This window comes from Pseudopodoces humilis, chromosome 7 (assembly GCF_049639895.1).
Source record: "Pseudopodoces humilis isolate 2021_Gansu_Grassland_sample_001 chromosome 7, ASM4963989v1, whole genome shotgun sequence".
In the NCBI taxonomy this organism is placed as follows: Eukaryota; Metazoa; Chordata; class Aves; order Passeriformes; family Paridae; genus Pseudopodoces; species Pseudopodoces humilis.
The window spans coordinates 31,957,359-31,974,236 of record NC_142206.1 but is presented as its reverse complement, the minus strand read 5'-3'; the positions used below and the strand labels follow the sequence as shown (position 1 = coordinate 31,974,236).

The 16,878-nt window shown below is 35.0% G+C and overlaps 1 protein-coding gene across 3 annotated transcripts in view; it reads right to left on the bottom strand.

Annotated features, from left to right (window-relative positions):
- The window catches only part of FMN1 (formin 1), a 183,540-nt gene that overhangs the window by 57,550 nt on the left and 109,112 nt on the right, over nt 1–16,878 (bottom strand). For all 3 annotated transcript variants that reach the window (XM_088057470.1, XM_088057471.1, XM_005520340.3), the window contains 6 exons: nt 14,043–14,104; nt 11,855–11,943; nt 7,046–7,175; nt 5,465–5,611; nt 2,052–2,111; nt 13–133 (listed from right to left, as the gene is read on the bottom strand). In XM_088057470.1, the coding sequence (XP_087913596.1) occupies nt 13–133; nt 2,052–2,111; nt 5,465–5,611; nt 7,046–7,175; nt 11,855–11,943; nt 14,043–14,104 (609 nt within the window). The remainder of the gene's footprint in view (nt 1–12; nt 134–2,051; nt 2,112–5,464; nt 5,612–7,045; nt 7,176–11,854; nt 11,944–14,042; nt 14,105–16,878) is intronic.

The window sequence follows — 16,878 nt, the reverse complement described above, 5'->3', positions numbered from 1 at the left end:
GTTCCCAGTTACCTTCTAGATCTCTCTTCAGTTTCCTTAAATCTTTTATTAGGTCTTCAAATTTAACTTGGGAGGCCTGGAAAAAATCCTGTGGTTCTGGTAAAGGAAAAATGCTCTTGTCTGTTCCCGCTTCCTAAACAAACAAACAAACAAATGGGCTACTATGAAAACTGAATGCATTTCCAGTAAAACAAATAGCTTTTTTAAAAAAATTCTCATCTATGAAACAGTGTTAAAATTACAAAAATAGCATATTTTAAATCATTCTTGCTAAAACAACATCTCATTCAAGGTTAAATACTGTCCATTCGGAGTATTGAAACTTCCTTTTAGATGCTGTAAAGCAAACTGTGCTCAATTTAAACTTTGAAACAACATTAAACACACAACATTTCAGTTAATTTTATGTCAATAAAGGTTTAGATAAGGGATTAGAAGTTTCTTAAGAAAGATAACAGGAATGCCCGTTTTAATGCAAGAAGGGATCTTACGCCAGAAGTTTGTGGTTTCACTCTCTCACAATTCATTAAAAACACACACGCTTTATAAGCATAAATTGAAAACCCTATTCATACATTTCCTGAAGCAGTTTACACAGATAAAAATATACAGTTGAATGTTCATGTGGCTTAATAAATAACAGGGGTTAAAGTCTGCATGGAACCCCGAAGTATATACCTTATTTTTAGCACAGTAAGAAAAAAGAATCAGAAGTAAAACAAATAAACAAACAAAACCAACAGAAACCCCCCACAAACAAAACGAAACAAACAAAAAAAAAAAAAACCCCAGCAACCAAACAAGAAAATACTTTTACGCAGTTCAAAGCAATACCTCCAGTGGAATTTTAAGAAGTAAAGTATGTATAAATGGTATTAATATGACATTGCTGTGTATAAGCATATATTACTGCGTTTAAAATATGCATATACATGCATGGATTTCAGTCTGCAATAAAGGAAAACTCATAGTTTGGAGAACTAATTGTTTGGTTAGGGGGAAGAATAATTTTATTATTATGAATGATATGAACATTCTTGTGGAGAAAATGCAATGGATGATAATTTCACTGTGTTTATTTCCTCCCAAGGAAGATATAATGTTTTGTTTCACAAAATTCCCTGAAGTAAAATTGCAGTAGTCTAGGAAGTTTATAGAAATACTTAAATAAACTAGTTAAATATTTTAATAAATTAATTAGAAAGCATAAAAATCCAAATCTCCTCAAAACCCCCAAATCAACAAAACCAACAACAGAAAACACAAGAAAAAAGAAAGAGAAACAAACCAACCCAAAAACCTTAAAGAAAGAATACTGATACAGATCTACACATCTCAGGACTACTAACTCATCAATTCAACAACCTTAGGTAAGAATTTAAAAAAAAAAAAAAAGCAGAAAAGAAAATAAATTAAAATTGTGGAAAGTCATTGTTAAAATCAATTTACAGAAATGTTTTCATTTAAAATATAGTAGTTCAAATTTTCCACTCAGTAAGTTTGGCTATTGCCAATACCAAATATATACATATTTAATATATGAATGTATATAATATATATAAATGCATATACAGGGGAGTATCACACACAATAGAATGTAATTCAGCAGCATTTCAACCCCTAACTTCATCCCCATCTTAACTTGACTCACCTATCTTACAGTGCCAACATGTCCTTGCATTTTTTGTCCTAAGAGAGAAATCATCATTCTGCCTTCCAATATCATGACATCAGAAGAAATTTTACAATGTTACAGCCACAATGTAATAAGACAGGGGTGGAGTGACCACCTGTCCCGTTTGCAACAGTCACAGCTAACTGCCTGCAGTGGTTCTCTCAACAACCAAAGCAAAATTTTCAATCTTATCTTGAAAGTTATAGCAAATTTCATGCCTATTGAGGTATACAACTATTATAAGGAAGCAAAAGAAATGGACTTTATTTTCCCATCAGAGATACTATGTTCAGATTTCTATAAAGCTGTAACAAACTCTTTTGTCATCTCTTAAAGAAACCCAGTTTTGGAGAGGCTGATGGAGAAAATCCTTTACCTTATCACAGTGGCGTAGGTAATATATGACGACATAATCCACAAGATTAATACCATTATCCTAGGAAAAATTAAAGATGTGTGATTAACACTGATTCAGTGTGTGAAAATGTACCACATTCAAAATTAAATAAATTCTTTTTTTATACTGCTGTGAGACATAGGACTCATAGTATTTTTTAGTCTCAGCATTACTGAACAAAAAAAAAAAAAATTCATTTTTTACAACATTGATTTCATCATACCACTACCAGATCCAGGGTTTATTTTGGTTTTAAATACCAGGCAAAAATACATGCAGAGAAGAATACATGGGAGAAGCTGTCCCCACATTTTATGTAATAATAGAAGGCATTACAGAATAATAACATTAACTCAAATAACAATATTATTCAATAATATTATTCTTAAACAGAATATCAACTAAATATTACAGTCACCTCAGATACATTAATGCGAACAAAACTTCTTGATTACTATAGTCTCAATCATCTGTAAGGAAGATCAAAAAAAGGCATAGATACCTTTACATATTTTATTCTAAATATGAAATCAGATAGCATTCAACTAAGAAGTATATTTCATGCCCTGTTACCATATAAATATGAACTTTAATTGTAACTTTATGGAATCACCATTTCCATGTTCCTGCACGCAACTGTAAATAGTATTTTATTTTGTTACATGTCATTGGGTCAGCATGGGCCAGATGAACTAAGGAAAAGTTATACATTACATTCAGTAATATAAAAGAACCATGATATAGGGAATTATATCTGGAATGCCTTTGAAGTTTTTTGGATGTGTTTTCATATTTTATATTGACAGGTATCAGAACAAACATTTGTATGTGAACGATGTCTGACTTCCTGTACAGAGCTGCCTCATCTATATGAGAGTCTGCAGCACATTATATTTTATTAGTATCATACACCAGCAAAATTCTTAACTAAGTAAGTCACTGCTGTCATGCAGAAAAAGCCACCCTGCATGTTTAAGAGGTTTAGAAGCCATTACTGGCAGGTCAAAAAATCTCTATAAAAAGTAACTTTCTAAGCTCATATGACAATAAATGAGTTTTATGTGAAATAAGAAGTATTTAGCATTGGCTCTTTACCTTCGGTCATGGAATTCAGCTCAGTTAAGATGTATTTGCTGACAGTTCACGAGAACGGAGTAATAGGACAAAGGAAGAATACCTTAATGTTCAAATGTACAAGACCCTGCATTCTTCTCCTTTGCAAATACAGACTACAATTATCTCCAAGGTTTAATGTCTGCCTGTAGCAACTGGACCCTTTGAGCTTTTATACATTTTGAAGACTAATCTAAACTAACAACACATTTATTCTGGCTACCAGGAAACAGTAAATAATGTAATTTTTTAGCTTGTTTCATTAAGGAAATATAGTTATATTTTATATATATATAATATATATAACATTTATATAATATATATTATTTATAAAGAAATAACAGTTATATTTCATATCAATTACTCCTTTTCATAATGCATAATGTTGGAACATGCTTGCTAAATTCAGCCACATTGGAAAGTCCCAGAGATTATAAAATTCTATAAAGTTTATAGGTAGATAAAAGAGTGACACTAAACCTAGTAGTCCTACTTAGAAAAGTCAGGCAAAGCTGAATTTTACATTTTTCTTCAAGGCAGCTAGCCAGCCAACAAACGCCTGAGTAATGGGAAACTTGGCCTGGTTCTAGTTAAGCTGCTGTTTGTACTGTGTCTTGTCCATGCTGTAGGACTGGGAAAAAGTGGTTATATGGAACAGCTGAACCATCACAGTGAAGACAAAAGAAATAGAATTACAGAATCATTTCAGTTGGAAAATACCTTTAAGATCATTGAGTCCAACTGAAAATTCAGCACTGCCAAGTCCATCACTAAACTATATTTCTAAGTGCCACCTCCAGGATCATTGATTCCACCACCTCTCTGGGGAGTCTGTTCCAGTGTTTTTATAATCCTTTCAGTTAAGAAAATTTTCCTAATATCCAAGCTAGACTTCCCTTGAAAGAACTTGAGGCTGCTTCCTCTCATCTGATTGTTTGTTACTTGGGAGAAGACACCAATCTCCTCCCCGGTCCTTTCAGGGAGATGTACAGAGTGATTAGGTTTCACCTGAGCCTCCTTTTCTCTGTGCTAAACTACCCCAGCTTCCTCAGCTGCTCCTTTTAAGACTCATACTCCAGACTCTTTACCAGTTTTGTTGATCTTTGGACATACTCCAGCACCTCAATGTCTTTAGGAGACAAAGTACTCAAATACTTTGGAAAAAGCTTTCATTTAAACAGTTGCTCACTGAACACTTCATTAAATGTGTTTCTACACTTTCTTAATGATGATACACACAAGTAAAACAAAATGCTCCATAGATACACTGTTTTGCTGACATTGCCTGTCTCACAAATGCATTCCTGTGTATATGAAGCATAATGGGGAACAAAAGCTTAAAATCTATATCTCTTGTAGTCAAGAAAGCACCTCACGTAAGAAACATAGAAGAGCATGAAAGATTTTTTTTTCCCTCACACTCCAAGTCTATACCAACATCAGCAGAAAATTGTCTCCTATTCTTTGCTGCTTCCTATATCCATGTGGTGTCTAGGTATATTATGGCAAAGAATGACTTTGAGCAGTGTTTCCACTGCTTACATTACCTAACACCTCCTCCTCTGCCTTACTGAAATAAGGAACAAAGTAATCACATCTCAAAAGGTGTCTAGCCTTTGAGCCTGACTTTGATCCTAGCATGACTAATCAAAAACCAGCTAATGCTTCTCAATTTTTGACAAAATAATTTACTGCCATCTATAAGCATTTTCTTGTGCACGCCACTCAAACTTCATTTCTTCCATCCATTTAACTGACAACTAAAAAAAGAGACAAAGTATCTTGTTGGGTGTGGCATCTCTTTGATCCCTTACACATAATTTGTTAGTGTATATACTACAATGAACAATTACTTATATTTTGTTTTTAAACCTGATTTTTAAAGAGTTTTTATTCACACAGAGTGCCCTTCATTTAAGAGCATGAAAAAATAATGGGCACATTTACTGGAGAAGACATGAACAGTCTGTGCTCTCACTTCTCTCTGCCCTACTGTTATTAAATCCCTCCTAATAAAACAGCCACACAGAAGCTCTCACATAAGGTAATTATCCTAGTAGTACTGATCAGGAGAAATTATATATTAAAGAAACATACACATGCAGGAGAAGGAGGTGAAAAACTAGGAGAAAAAAAGCATGAAAACAGAACAAAGCACCTTGCTTTTTCAAGCAAGATAAGTAAGATATAAAAGATTAACTTCTGACAGATGAAGGAACAATAAAAAAAAAATCACTTCAGAAAAATTATCTTTAACCAAACATTATTAAAGTACTTACTCTGCTTTTGACATCCTTTAGTTTGGGGAGTATTTCCAAACCAAACCCATCAGCTTGACCTCGGGTCCTATTCCCTCCATTCATGTAATTTCCAAAAGCCAGAATCAAACCCAAAATTTCCTTTACACTTTTCATGCTCAGCAAAGCCTGGAAAATGGATACTGGTCTGTAAATCTGGTTGGCACAAAAATTCTAATTGCTAATATAAAATATTATTTTATTTTCACTAAAGTTTTTTTCTTGTCTGTTTTTACATTTGTAGTTAAGGGAAGCTGAAGCTGGTACAATAATCAACTTTAAGAGAAACATTAGATTGTATCTCCCTAAGATAATATGTTTAATGTAATCCATACAAAGCAAATTATATGGCATCAACTACTATGTCAATGACAAAAAGATTAATGGAAGATTTCTAAACATTCTCAGAGGACTTCAAAAACCTCACAGACAAGGAGGTGGTTTATCTCATGAGTTTGCATAATGCACAATCAAATGGAGATGTGCTATTTTTTCTGCCACCAGGATAGACTCAGCCTGTCACTCAGTCTGCTTCTCATGGGTCTGAAAATTCACATTCCTGGATCCATACTTACTCCAGATAAAAGAGGGCTAATGACTAATTACATGTCTCAGGACAGAAAACAGCTCTAGAAACCGTGTGTAGAACTAGTGAACTATTTTCCGTTACATACAAAGACATCTAACAGTTGACAATCTGAGGCCACAGACATAATTCTTCAGTATGTAGCCTTACAGACTGGATAAATCAGTTTCAGTGTGAACTCCTCATAGGTGAACTGAAGGCAGTACAGTTTTCCCTATCTCATACAAAACTGACTCTTCATTTATGCCTCCTTTGGAAAGGAAAAAACAAGTAACTATTTTTATTGCAAAGAAATCCAAAGGGGTGGAGCATCAGTACCCTGTGAAAGCAAAGCTAATCAAAAACTAACCTTCAAATTAGAAAAAAAAAATAAAATTAACTACTTTTCTGGTTAAGACGTTAAGACCTTTAGGCCACATTTAATTTCTCTCCTAATTTTCACCTTGTTCTACTTTTCATAATTTATTTGTTGTACCTTAAAAATCTTGTCCTTAGTCTTTCATGGTATTGAAATATTAGGTAGAGCTTTGTCCCATACTAAAAATTTTGCTGTATCAGGATTACCAGAAATTTACAAATGCCAGAGGAAAGTAATATAAACTAATGAAGATGACAAGCATCTATTGGCATCAACAGTGGTATGCAAATAAAAGGCAGTTTCTAAGGCCCTGTACTAAGTTTGCCTTATATATAATTTCTGGTTTATGGAGATTATCTATTACACTACTTAGTATGCAAAATAATAAAAATCTACCATTTAAATACAAATAAATTTCTATGTACTCCTTGGGCATCACACGCAATTCACTTTCCCACTTCCCTTTTCCTTTTCTTCTCTTAAGCAGCTATAAATTAACTACAGTTTTATTTCCTAAAAAGCCAGTAAGTAGGATTAAGGTTCCTCAGTTATGGTAAAAAAGAAGCATCAATACTCTAAAATATATGTAAATTTTAGTTTAGCTTTCATTAGGACTTACCTTGGAAGCACGAGTCACGATATCTACTTTCCGGTGAACTGATGTTATCCCTTCAGAGAAAACCGACTGGAAGATAATACACTGAGCTCGTTCTGCAAAGTTGGGGATTTGAGATAGCTCATAGAGAAATCTGTGGGGAAAAAATGACTCTTAATGAATCTTTATAATTCTTCTTAGTGGGATACATAATGGATCAAAGCCTGCAGTATCATGAAATATACATGTACTCTTTCCTATTTATCTGACATTATCTATGTCAGAATCTGATCTGACAGAATTTATAATTGCTGTATTCTTCATTCTAAGAATGCATTAAGAAATCCTATTAATGTCAAGAAAAAAACCAAGACATTAATCATTATCATATCAGTCCATTAACTATCATAGCTGCACAGTAATAAACAGAAGAATTTCAAACCTAAATCATTAATTGGAAAAAAAAAGATCTGCATAGCACTACCTATGTGCTAATTTACAGATTTGTTTCCCCTAAAAATGTGCTCAGAAATACAGAACTCAATATATTCCTACAAATTTATTTCATAATATAAAATGTCTGCTGACAGCTTTCTTCTGATTCTCAGCATCAATGTTCTTTTTCTAATTTGTACCACACTTTCAATCATTTCAAACATTCAGCATGTTTTATGGGAATACACCTAGCTGTGTATTTAGCTCTAAAATACTGCCTTCAGCCACTGTTCAGCAAAGTTAGTAAGTCTTCATCTGCTCTATATCTGTCCTTACAGGTAGATATTCCTCATGACACTATTGTAGCTTTTTATCTTCTAACTCTATGGTAAATAAAAATAGAGGCATATTCAACCACTGTAGTTCAGACCTCACAAAATGAAAGCATCCCAAAGGCATGAGTAATTTATCCCTTTTCATCAGTTCAAAATATAAGAGCTTGGCTAATAATACAAGAAGCTTTAACATTTCTTACAATAACAATAATTTGCTCTTCGGTTTTGAATTCAAAACTGCATATATATACAAGCTTTCTTGAAATTCGGCACCAAGCTTGTCTTTTGCTCCAATATCACTTCAGTATCATTCTTCTCATCTCCTGTCTACACATATCCTTAGATTCCACTTAATGCAATGCCATAAAGATTCTTTCCACCTCACTGAATTGTGGGAAATTCAGTATTCAATTTACTTGTTTGAATTCTTCTTAACTTTATTGTAATTAATTAAGCCAATGCACCCAATTTTTCCAAATTATTTCTTTTTTATAATAAATAGTATCAGTATGTTTAAATCTGCTTTATACATTTCTCATGCATGCTAGGTTTTGCTGAGTACATAGTGACTTTAAAAAATCATCAGAATTCACCTGTGGCTGGTGTGAAATATTATGTTTTAATTGGAATACCATTTTTTTGTTTCTTTTTCTTTCTTTTCTTTCTTGCCTGGTGAAAAGACCTATTGTGAGAGAAGGATCAGGGAGGCCCAGCTTGGCTCTTAGACTTAAGAAGTGGGAAAAAAGAAATGCCAAGCTGGTAATAATAAAAACGCTTCCTATTGGGAATGGTAATTGGGAATATGGTATTGCCAGGAAAAAAAAAAAGAGGGTATTTTGCACTTTGTGTGAGAGAAACAAAGGAAAGAAAAACCAAACTGCTTAATTAAAGTTCTAACATACATACAATTAAAAAGTTTAAATTTAAAAAGTCAAATGACACATATTCTTGCCTTCCAGTGAAAACAGAACTATTTTCCACACGGCTGACTATCGAATACAATGTCATTGTGCTGAGAGTTAAAAGGGCATCAGCATAAAAAGAAGATGCTGCCAGATTGTGGATTTCAGAGTACTCAAAAATAAATATCCAGACAGAACATTTTTAACTGAAATCTGTCACAAAAAGGAATCTTAGTGACTACAAACACAGCTACTAAACAAAATTCACGGCATGAAACTTTGGCTGTCATAGATATACCACCAATTCAGATGGACAAAATTTTAGAAGAGAAAGAAACATTCTTATTTCAATTTTATTCTGAGAAAAGTATGATTTTGACATAAAATAATGACAACATGGCTGTGACATAGCTTTTGGATAGGTTTCTCATTACTACAATTCCAACGGCCTAAAGTAAGCATAGAAAATATGCTGTTCATCTCCATGAGGTATATTGTACTCCTCCCTTTCAGAAACCGTAAATAAAAAATGCATTTACTTGAAAACTCCTTTAGCCTACCAGAATCTTGTAGTTAAGGACTTGAGAAAACTTTCAAGTCAGGCATATTCTTATGGTGTTAGTGTAAGAGAGCATTCTTGGAAGAAGATGGAAAAGGAAGGCTGACTCTAAGAAGATAAATCAATTTTCTGATCACATTTATCTGCATTTTAAGAATATAAAATTTAGAAACATTTTTTGGGGAAAAAGCTGTATCTAATCCTGCAAGCTTCTAAGTATGATGGCAGGATTTAAACTGAAGTCCAAGCAGAGCTGTCTTCAAAGAGAAGCCAAGTGGCATTACTGGGACAGAGATTATAAATCGTGCCCTACTTCCTGAATTGAACTACATTCAAACCAGTACCATATTTTGTTATTATTTCCTCTATTGGTACTTATTTCACAGTGGAGAAACCTACACAGACAATATACTACAACTTAATGGGGTCTCTTGGAAACTAGCTATAGCAGCTGTATCCTGCCAGCAAAGCCCCAAACTGTGGCAAATTTTGCATATAAATCTTTATCATGGAAATTAATCTTAGCATTTAACAGCTATTATCAAGAAGCATAATTTAGGAGGATATTGTTATGTTGCTGTCATACTTACAGTTTGTGCCAAATTTAACATACATGCAAGACAAATAAAAATCACATGTGCAGAAGAACATCAGTGATACCACTGAAGTTTTTTATTTGTCTGGTAATCCAAGCACATAAGGGTTTCCTTCAGACTTCAGTGAACTCAAGTCTAAGGTTTCACTACATGAATGACTACTGTTAGTGCAACCATTTGACACATTATTTCATTTATACTTTTGTTCTGATCCTCATTAAAAACAATACATGAGGCTTATGCCCCACAGTAAATATTTTTAATTACACATACAAATTTAGCACTTTTCTGTCTTTAACCTTTTATGGAGCTAATAAGTAAAGCAAAGCTCCAACAAATCTCCAGTTCTGAAGTTGGGTTGACTTAAGAGGCTGACTGAGTCAACAAAGCCAGGGGCACATGATCTACTGAGTTTTCAGAAAGCACATTATTTTGAAGGTCCAACAAAATTTACAGAAGTGCATAAAGCAAATTGTTTTCCCCTTAAGCTACCTTTTAAAAAGCTAGTTTTCTTAACCTATGTAGTTTAATTATAGGGTAAAAATGGGTTACTTATGACTTGCAGAAAGAACACTGAGTAATAATTGATAAAAAAATAGCTTCTGTCTTTGATAGTGCTATTTAACTCTGTACCACTAGGCATAGCTACTTTATTTACAGTTCTTAATTATGGAACAATGATACTATAAATCCAACCTTGTATTTAATTAAGATTAACCTCTCTCCACTTTAAGTTACAAAAGAGACAACCTCCTATAACCCTAGAGCTCTACAAGATTCGTATTCTCCAGAAGACAAAATACATTCATATTTATTTAACTTGGACATACAGCAAACAGACTGCCAAAGATTCAAGCTCTGGAAAACATCAGCTAGCCACACAATGTATCCTTCTGCCCCAAGCCAAGGCAATGAAAGCCATGGATATGGGATGCAAAAGAAAGCTAGTATATGAACTTTACAGATATTTGTCTTCTTAAGTCTTCCTAAAGAACAACAGCCTCTCTTCATCAAGAGTAAGATAACAGACTTATCTCCTAATATTAGCCTACTCCTTAGCATGCAGCCACAAATGAGTATTTAGCTGCCTCACGTAAGGAGAAGAAGAAAAAATAATCCGCTCTTCAGCACTAATATTTTAATGAGAAAAAAGGTACCAAAATGCAGTAATTCTGACATTAACCAATCATATACTATCTTTATTTAAATTCTTCCTCCCCCTACCCTTTCTTACCCCAGAGACAGCAGAAAAGACAAGAACAGACCAGATGGAAAAGGAAAGAAGATGACAGAGAGGCCTCTGGGAAGGAAGAACTGAAGAGGATAAGAGTACACAAGGAAAAAGCAGTGAAACAGCAGAAAACAAAAAACAATGGTAGGCCAACATCTGAAATCAAATGTATACACAAAAATAAAATTCAGGATTACCATTCATAAATTCTTGACGATTCCTTCACATTGGTCTAAGATGTATTACAACAGAAGGAGCAACATTTAAGTTTTCTGTTCTAACAGGTGTCACTGGCAACACTTGCAGGACAGAAACTGTGGCATCCATCTTTTAGGTCTTCAGTGAACTTGACCATAGTGTACAGGGTATCTTTGGCCATAGGATCAACCCATACCCTCTGTTTATGCAGCTCTTTCAAATAATTAACAACCAAAATCAGTCTGGCCCTGCTTTATGTAATGTTAATTTAGCCATAAATACTCTAAGGGAAAGACAAACCTTTTACAAATGTGAGAATAGGAACAAAAATTCTTATTGATTCACAGCTATGTATTTTATCAGTTCTGGTGATCAAAGTTGATGTAGTAAGCTCTGTTAAGTCTGAAAAAAGTTTTGTGATAAGAGCAAATTTTTCATCATGACTTGAAATACACTAAGTTTCTAAGTTTATAAAAGCTTGTAATTACCAAGAATTATGTATCAAAACTGCTTTCAACATATAATCAAAGGACTACATTATATAATGACAAACTGTTAAAAAAAAAATAAATCTTACTGTTCTGGTTTATCCAGAAGCTTCAGTTCCTCCTCTTTTGAAGTCTGATAATATTGCTTGATTTTCTCCAGTTCATCCTTTTGTGCTCTCTGAGTGAATTATATAAACTAATTAGTTACTAATTAAAAAAAAATTAATGAATTGCTACTTTACCTGTTTGCCTGCAAGCACCAATTATGTTCTTCTCACTGAGAAACATTTAGACTACGCAAAAGAGCGATGCTTGAAGATCTGTGATAAATTCCTTCAGTGCCATTCACTACACAGGACCATCCCTAAGAGTCACACCATGTGCCCAAGAGTATTGTCCAAACACTTCTTGAACTGTCAGGCTGATTCTGTGACCACTTCTCCAGGATGCCTGTTCCAGTACCCAAACACCCTCTGGGTGAAGAACCTTTTCCTAATACCTAACCTAAATGTCCCCTGATAGGACTTCAGGCCATTCTCTCAGGTCCTATCATTGTCAACACAAAGAGAAGATCTTCCCGTCTCCCCCTCGTGAAGAAGCTGCAGGCAGCTATGAGGTCTTCCCTCACTTTCCTCCAGGTTGACAGGTCAAGTAACCTCAGCTGCTCCTTCTATGTCTTCCCCTCAAGGTCTTTTACCATCTTTTTTGCCCTCCTTTGGATGTTCTCTAACATTTTATATCTTTGCTATACTGTGGCTCTCAGAACTGTCCCCAGCACTGGAGGTGAGGCTGCCCCAGCTCAGAGCAGAGGGGACAATCCCCTCTCTTGCCCAGCTGGTGATGCTGGGCCTGATGCTCCCCAGGACAGGGCTGGTCCTCCTGGCTGCCAGGGCACTGCCATTGACCAGGAACCCCAGGTCCCTTTCTACAGAGCTTCTCTCCAGAGTTTCATTTCCCAGAGTTTCCCTGTCCCAGGTGCAGAATCTGTCACTTATCTTTTTTAAACTTCATGTAGTAGCACAACCCTCTGATTTGTCAAGGCCTTTCTGCCTTCAAGGAAGTCAATGGCTCCTCCCAATTTAGGATCATCATCATCAAACCTACCTAATACACATTCCAGTCCTGTGTCTCAGTTGTTAATGAAGATGTTGAAGAGCACAGGGCCTAGGATAGAACCCCACTAGTGACAGGTCACCAGTCTGATGTCACCCCATTCACTACAACCCTCTGCATCTGACCCATGAACCAGTTGCTCACACATCACATGACGTGTTTATTCAGCTGTGTGCTGGACATTTTATCCAACAGGATACTGTGAGAGACAGCATCAACAGCTTTACTGAAATCCAAAAAGATTACATCAACTGTCTTCCTTTGGTCACAGGATTAACAAATATGTTGAGTTGAAAGGGACCCATCAGGATCGTTGAGTACAGCTCCTGGCCCTGCACAGGATGCCCTAAGAATCACACCATGTGTCTTGAGAGCATTGCCCAAACACTTCCAGTTGACTGGGACCTTTTCAGATTCCTAAGAGCATTCAAAAATCATCAAGAAAAGGCCTCATAATGACATCACCTAGCTCTTTGAATATTCTTAGATGAATTCCATCTTGCCCCATAGACATACAGAGATCCAGCTGGAATAGCACATCCCACTCAGTTCAGAATTGACTGGGAGCTGATTTATCTCACAGGCATGGTCATCCAGCTCAGGGCACTGGGAGCCCTTCAGGCCACCATCGGTGTTGAAGACAAAGAAATCATTACACATCTCTGTCTATGTTCCTGTTTGTGAAGTGGCCATCCTCATCCTGTAACCAGCGGATGTTATTTTTATATTACCTTTTTCCATTAGCATATTTAGAAAACCTCTTTTTATTGTCCCCCACCGTTCTATCCAGCTTCAACTCACACTGAGCTTTGGCTGCACAAATTTTCTCCCTAAAGTGGCACGCAGCATTTCTGTATTCCTGCCACATCAGCTGATCTTGCTTCCACTGGGCATACACCTTTTTTTGCCCTGGCTCCAAAAGAAGATCCCAGCTCATCCAAGCCAACCTTCTGCTTTATCTGCTTGAATTTTTACATGTAGGAATTGCCTGCTCCTGTGCCCTTCATGAGGTGGTTTTGAAAAATCATCTGCACTACACTGGATGCCAGAATCTTCATAACCATTTTCTCAGGGGACCTTACTCACTAGTTACCTAAGCAGCTTAATGTCTGTGTCCAAAATACTTTGGTGATGAACCATATTTTTCCCCCCACCTTTACTTACATTTTCATATAGGGCTTCCAGTGTCTCCAGATCTACTACGGAGTCATCAACACACAATATAGCTGTATAGAACACAAATACAAATTAGACACTGGAAAACATAAATTAAGACTTCAGTTCTTTTTCCTGCGAAATGTACCAAAGGGTTCTAACCTAGATGCAGGACATATATGTATCCAGTTTTAATATTTTTTATTTTCAGCATTTAATTTTTGTTCTGATGTCAAATCACAGTGCTCCTGCACAAATGTTCTATAAACTCTGTCACTCTGGTGAATAGAGTTCTACTTTTTCTCTCCAATATAATTAGCAGTCAAAGATGTGGCCAGTCAGGAAGCCAGTTGCTTGTGTAGCTGGCCAGGCAGGAGAACATGAGAACAACTGATACCAGACAATGAACAGCCCAGATTTCATGTTAGCTTGGAAGGTTGCATAGGAAGGAATTGAAAGTGAGGGTATTTAAGTGTCCCTGTGTGAATGGGAAGTCAGTGAGATATGCTTGTCTAGGAGCTAGTAATCTTGGTAAGTAGACAAGTAAACAAACTTCCAAAGTTTGCAAGTTATAAATTTGCAAGCACAAAAGACTGTGCTACAGTTTTTAATTTATCGTCAACAAGTTCACATTTAAGTTAGCTTTATCTAGTAGAAAACTATCCACATGACAATTTACAGATACTTTTCAATACCACACAGCCCCACATAAAGTATACTTTTCACTGATTAATTATGCCTCATTTCTAAAAATGAGATGTCTCAAAATGTTTCCTATCTTAGTTCCAAATATTACTATGTTTGAAATATATTCCATAGGTGCTTCCAACATTTGAAAATCCCATTACAATTGAGGCAATGTTCTGGAACTCTTCTGAAAACTAAATGGGATTGCTTCATGGTGCTTTTAAATACACTCTAATGCTAAATTGCAGTAAGCTGAGAGATGCACAATGGAATGGAAGTAACAGGATGTTTACATTTTCTGAAATCAGCTTTTCCTCAAGGAAAAACAAGTGGACTAGGCACAATTTTTGAACTTATGACTTATGCTTATACATTACTCAGAACATTAATTCCAAAAGAATCAAGCACATAACCAGTGAGATGTCATTAGCTACTATCTGATAATTTTTAATTCAACTGTATTATATTTCCTCAAATGATCCTTGACTGCTTATGAATTTAGAGGATTGGAAAAGTTCTTGCTGCATTCACAATCCATGTTTGAAAGGGGCAAGGCAAACATCTTTAAATAATTTTTTAAAAGTAATAAGCTTTCGCCTGCTCTACCACCTACCCTATGATTTTACATTGTGAAATTAACCAGCAGGCTAGTAAATTTTCTCTGTGGCAGGCTAATTAATTTTATTAAAAGGTCCAGTGACATTTAGAATCCTTTAAAATTCAGCCTGTCATTTATGATTCCATCTGTTGACATTACACCTAGGTTAGAAGTAAAGAATTACACTGAAGACAGTATCAATGAAAAAGCAGTATTTCCAACCATTTTTGTCTTACTGGAAAGATTCAAAACCCTCAACACTGTAACCAAATGTAAAGCCTGAACCACTGAGATTGACAAAAATTTTTGTTTAAAGAAAAATCCTTAGGATTTGAATTTATGAGATTATTTCTTATCTCCTGCAAGACAGTTTCAAGAGCTGCACCATTTTCTGTATCATCCAATAATATTCCCACATGACAATTTACAGATTGATGGATGAGATGGAAAATCTCTTGGAAAATCGTTTTCACAGTCCAATATATTTAATTGTTAATATTAACAATATGCAGATTGAGTTCAGAAACCTCCCCTTGTGGTTTAACTTTTATCCTGTTTTAGCATGTTCTGAAGTCTGCTTACAAGGAGAAATTTACTTTTCCAGAGCTATCTAGAAAAATCATTATTATTGGAGGCAATTTAAACTTGTACTAGAAATGCAAGGCAATTGATAGTCAAATTTTTATGTACAGATATATTATGATGACAGGAAGCAGTTTGATAAAAACCCACCTTAATAAGAATATCAAGAGTTACATACCTAGCTAAGTATTTTAGCCAGATACTTGTCATCAAAATAACCCCAGAATCACAAAGTGGTTTTAATGCTCCATTATGTTATCCATTATTTCTGTACTCAACATCAGTTAACAAATCAGCATTGTTTGGAAGTGACATGATAAAACAAGAAGTGTTTGTGATAAAACTAATGAAATACAGTCTGCTAAACCACATTTTTAATAGAATTAATAATAATCATTAAGAGATATGGACATGAGTTATTTTCTCTCTTGGAGAGAGTGTGTGATTGTATAAAAGTCAGAAAATATTTTCTGATTTGCTTGCTAAACAAACTGTACTGGTATTATTGGCAATGTATAGACAGACAACTGCAGCTAAAAATCAAGCCATACAGCTGGACATCTTAGGATGTCAATGTATGTAGAGACACATCCCCAGTTAAGTCAGAAGTACTGCCAAAATCCACATGACCTCCTCTATTTAATTTTTATACATTTTAATGTCTTAGCCATTTTTTTTTTCCATTCAAACTGATTGAATTGAATGACATGCACATATGGAGCAGAAGATGAAAAAAACCAAATTTATGAAGATTGGCCCATTTCTTTGAAAAAAAAGCATTAATTCTGAAAAGCTGGAAGAAATCCCCAAATTCACAGGTGTCTTCATAGTCTCATTCTTAATATATGGCATGCAGAATACATTCACAGTATTTTGTGTAGATTAGCTTGAATTGAGGCAGCTTAAAAAACCCCATTGCACTAGATCAAAGAAAGCAATTATTTCATTTAAAGTAACAAAAGCTTTTTAATTTTTCTG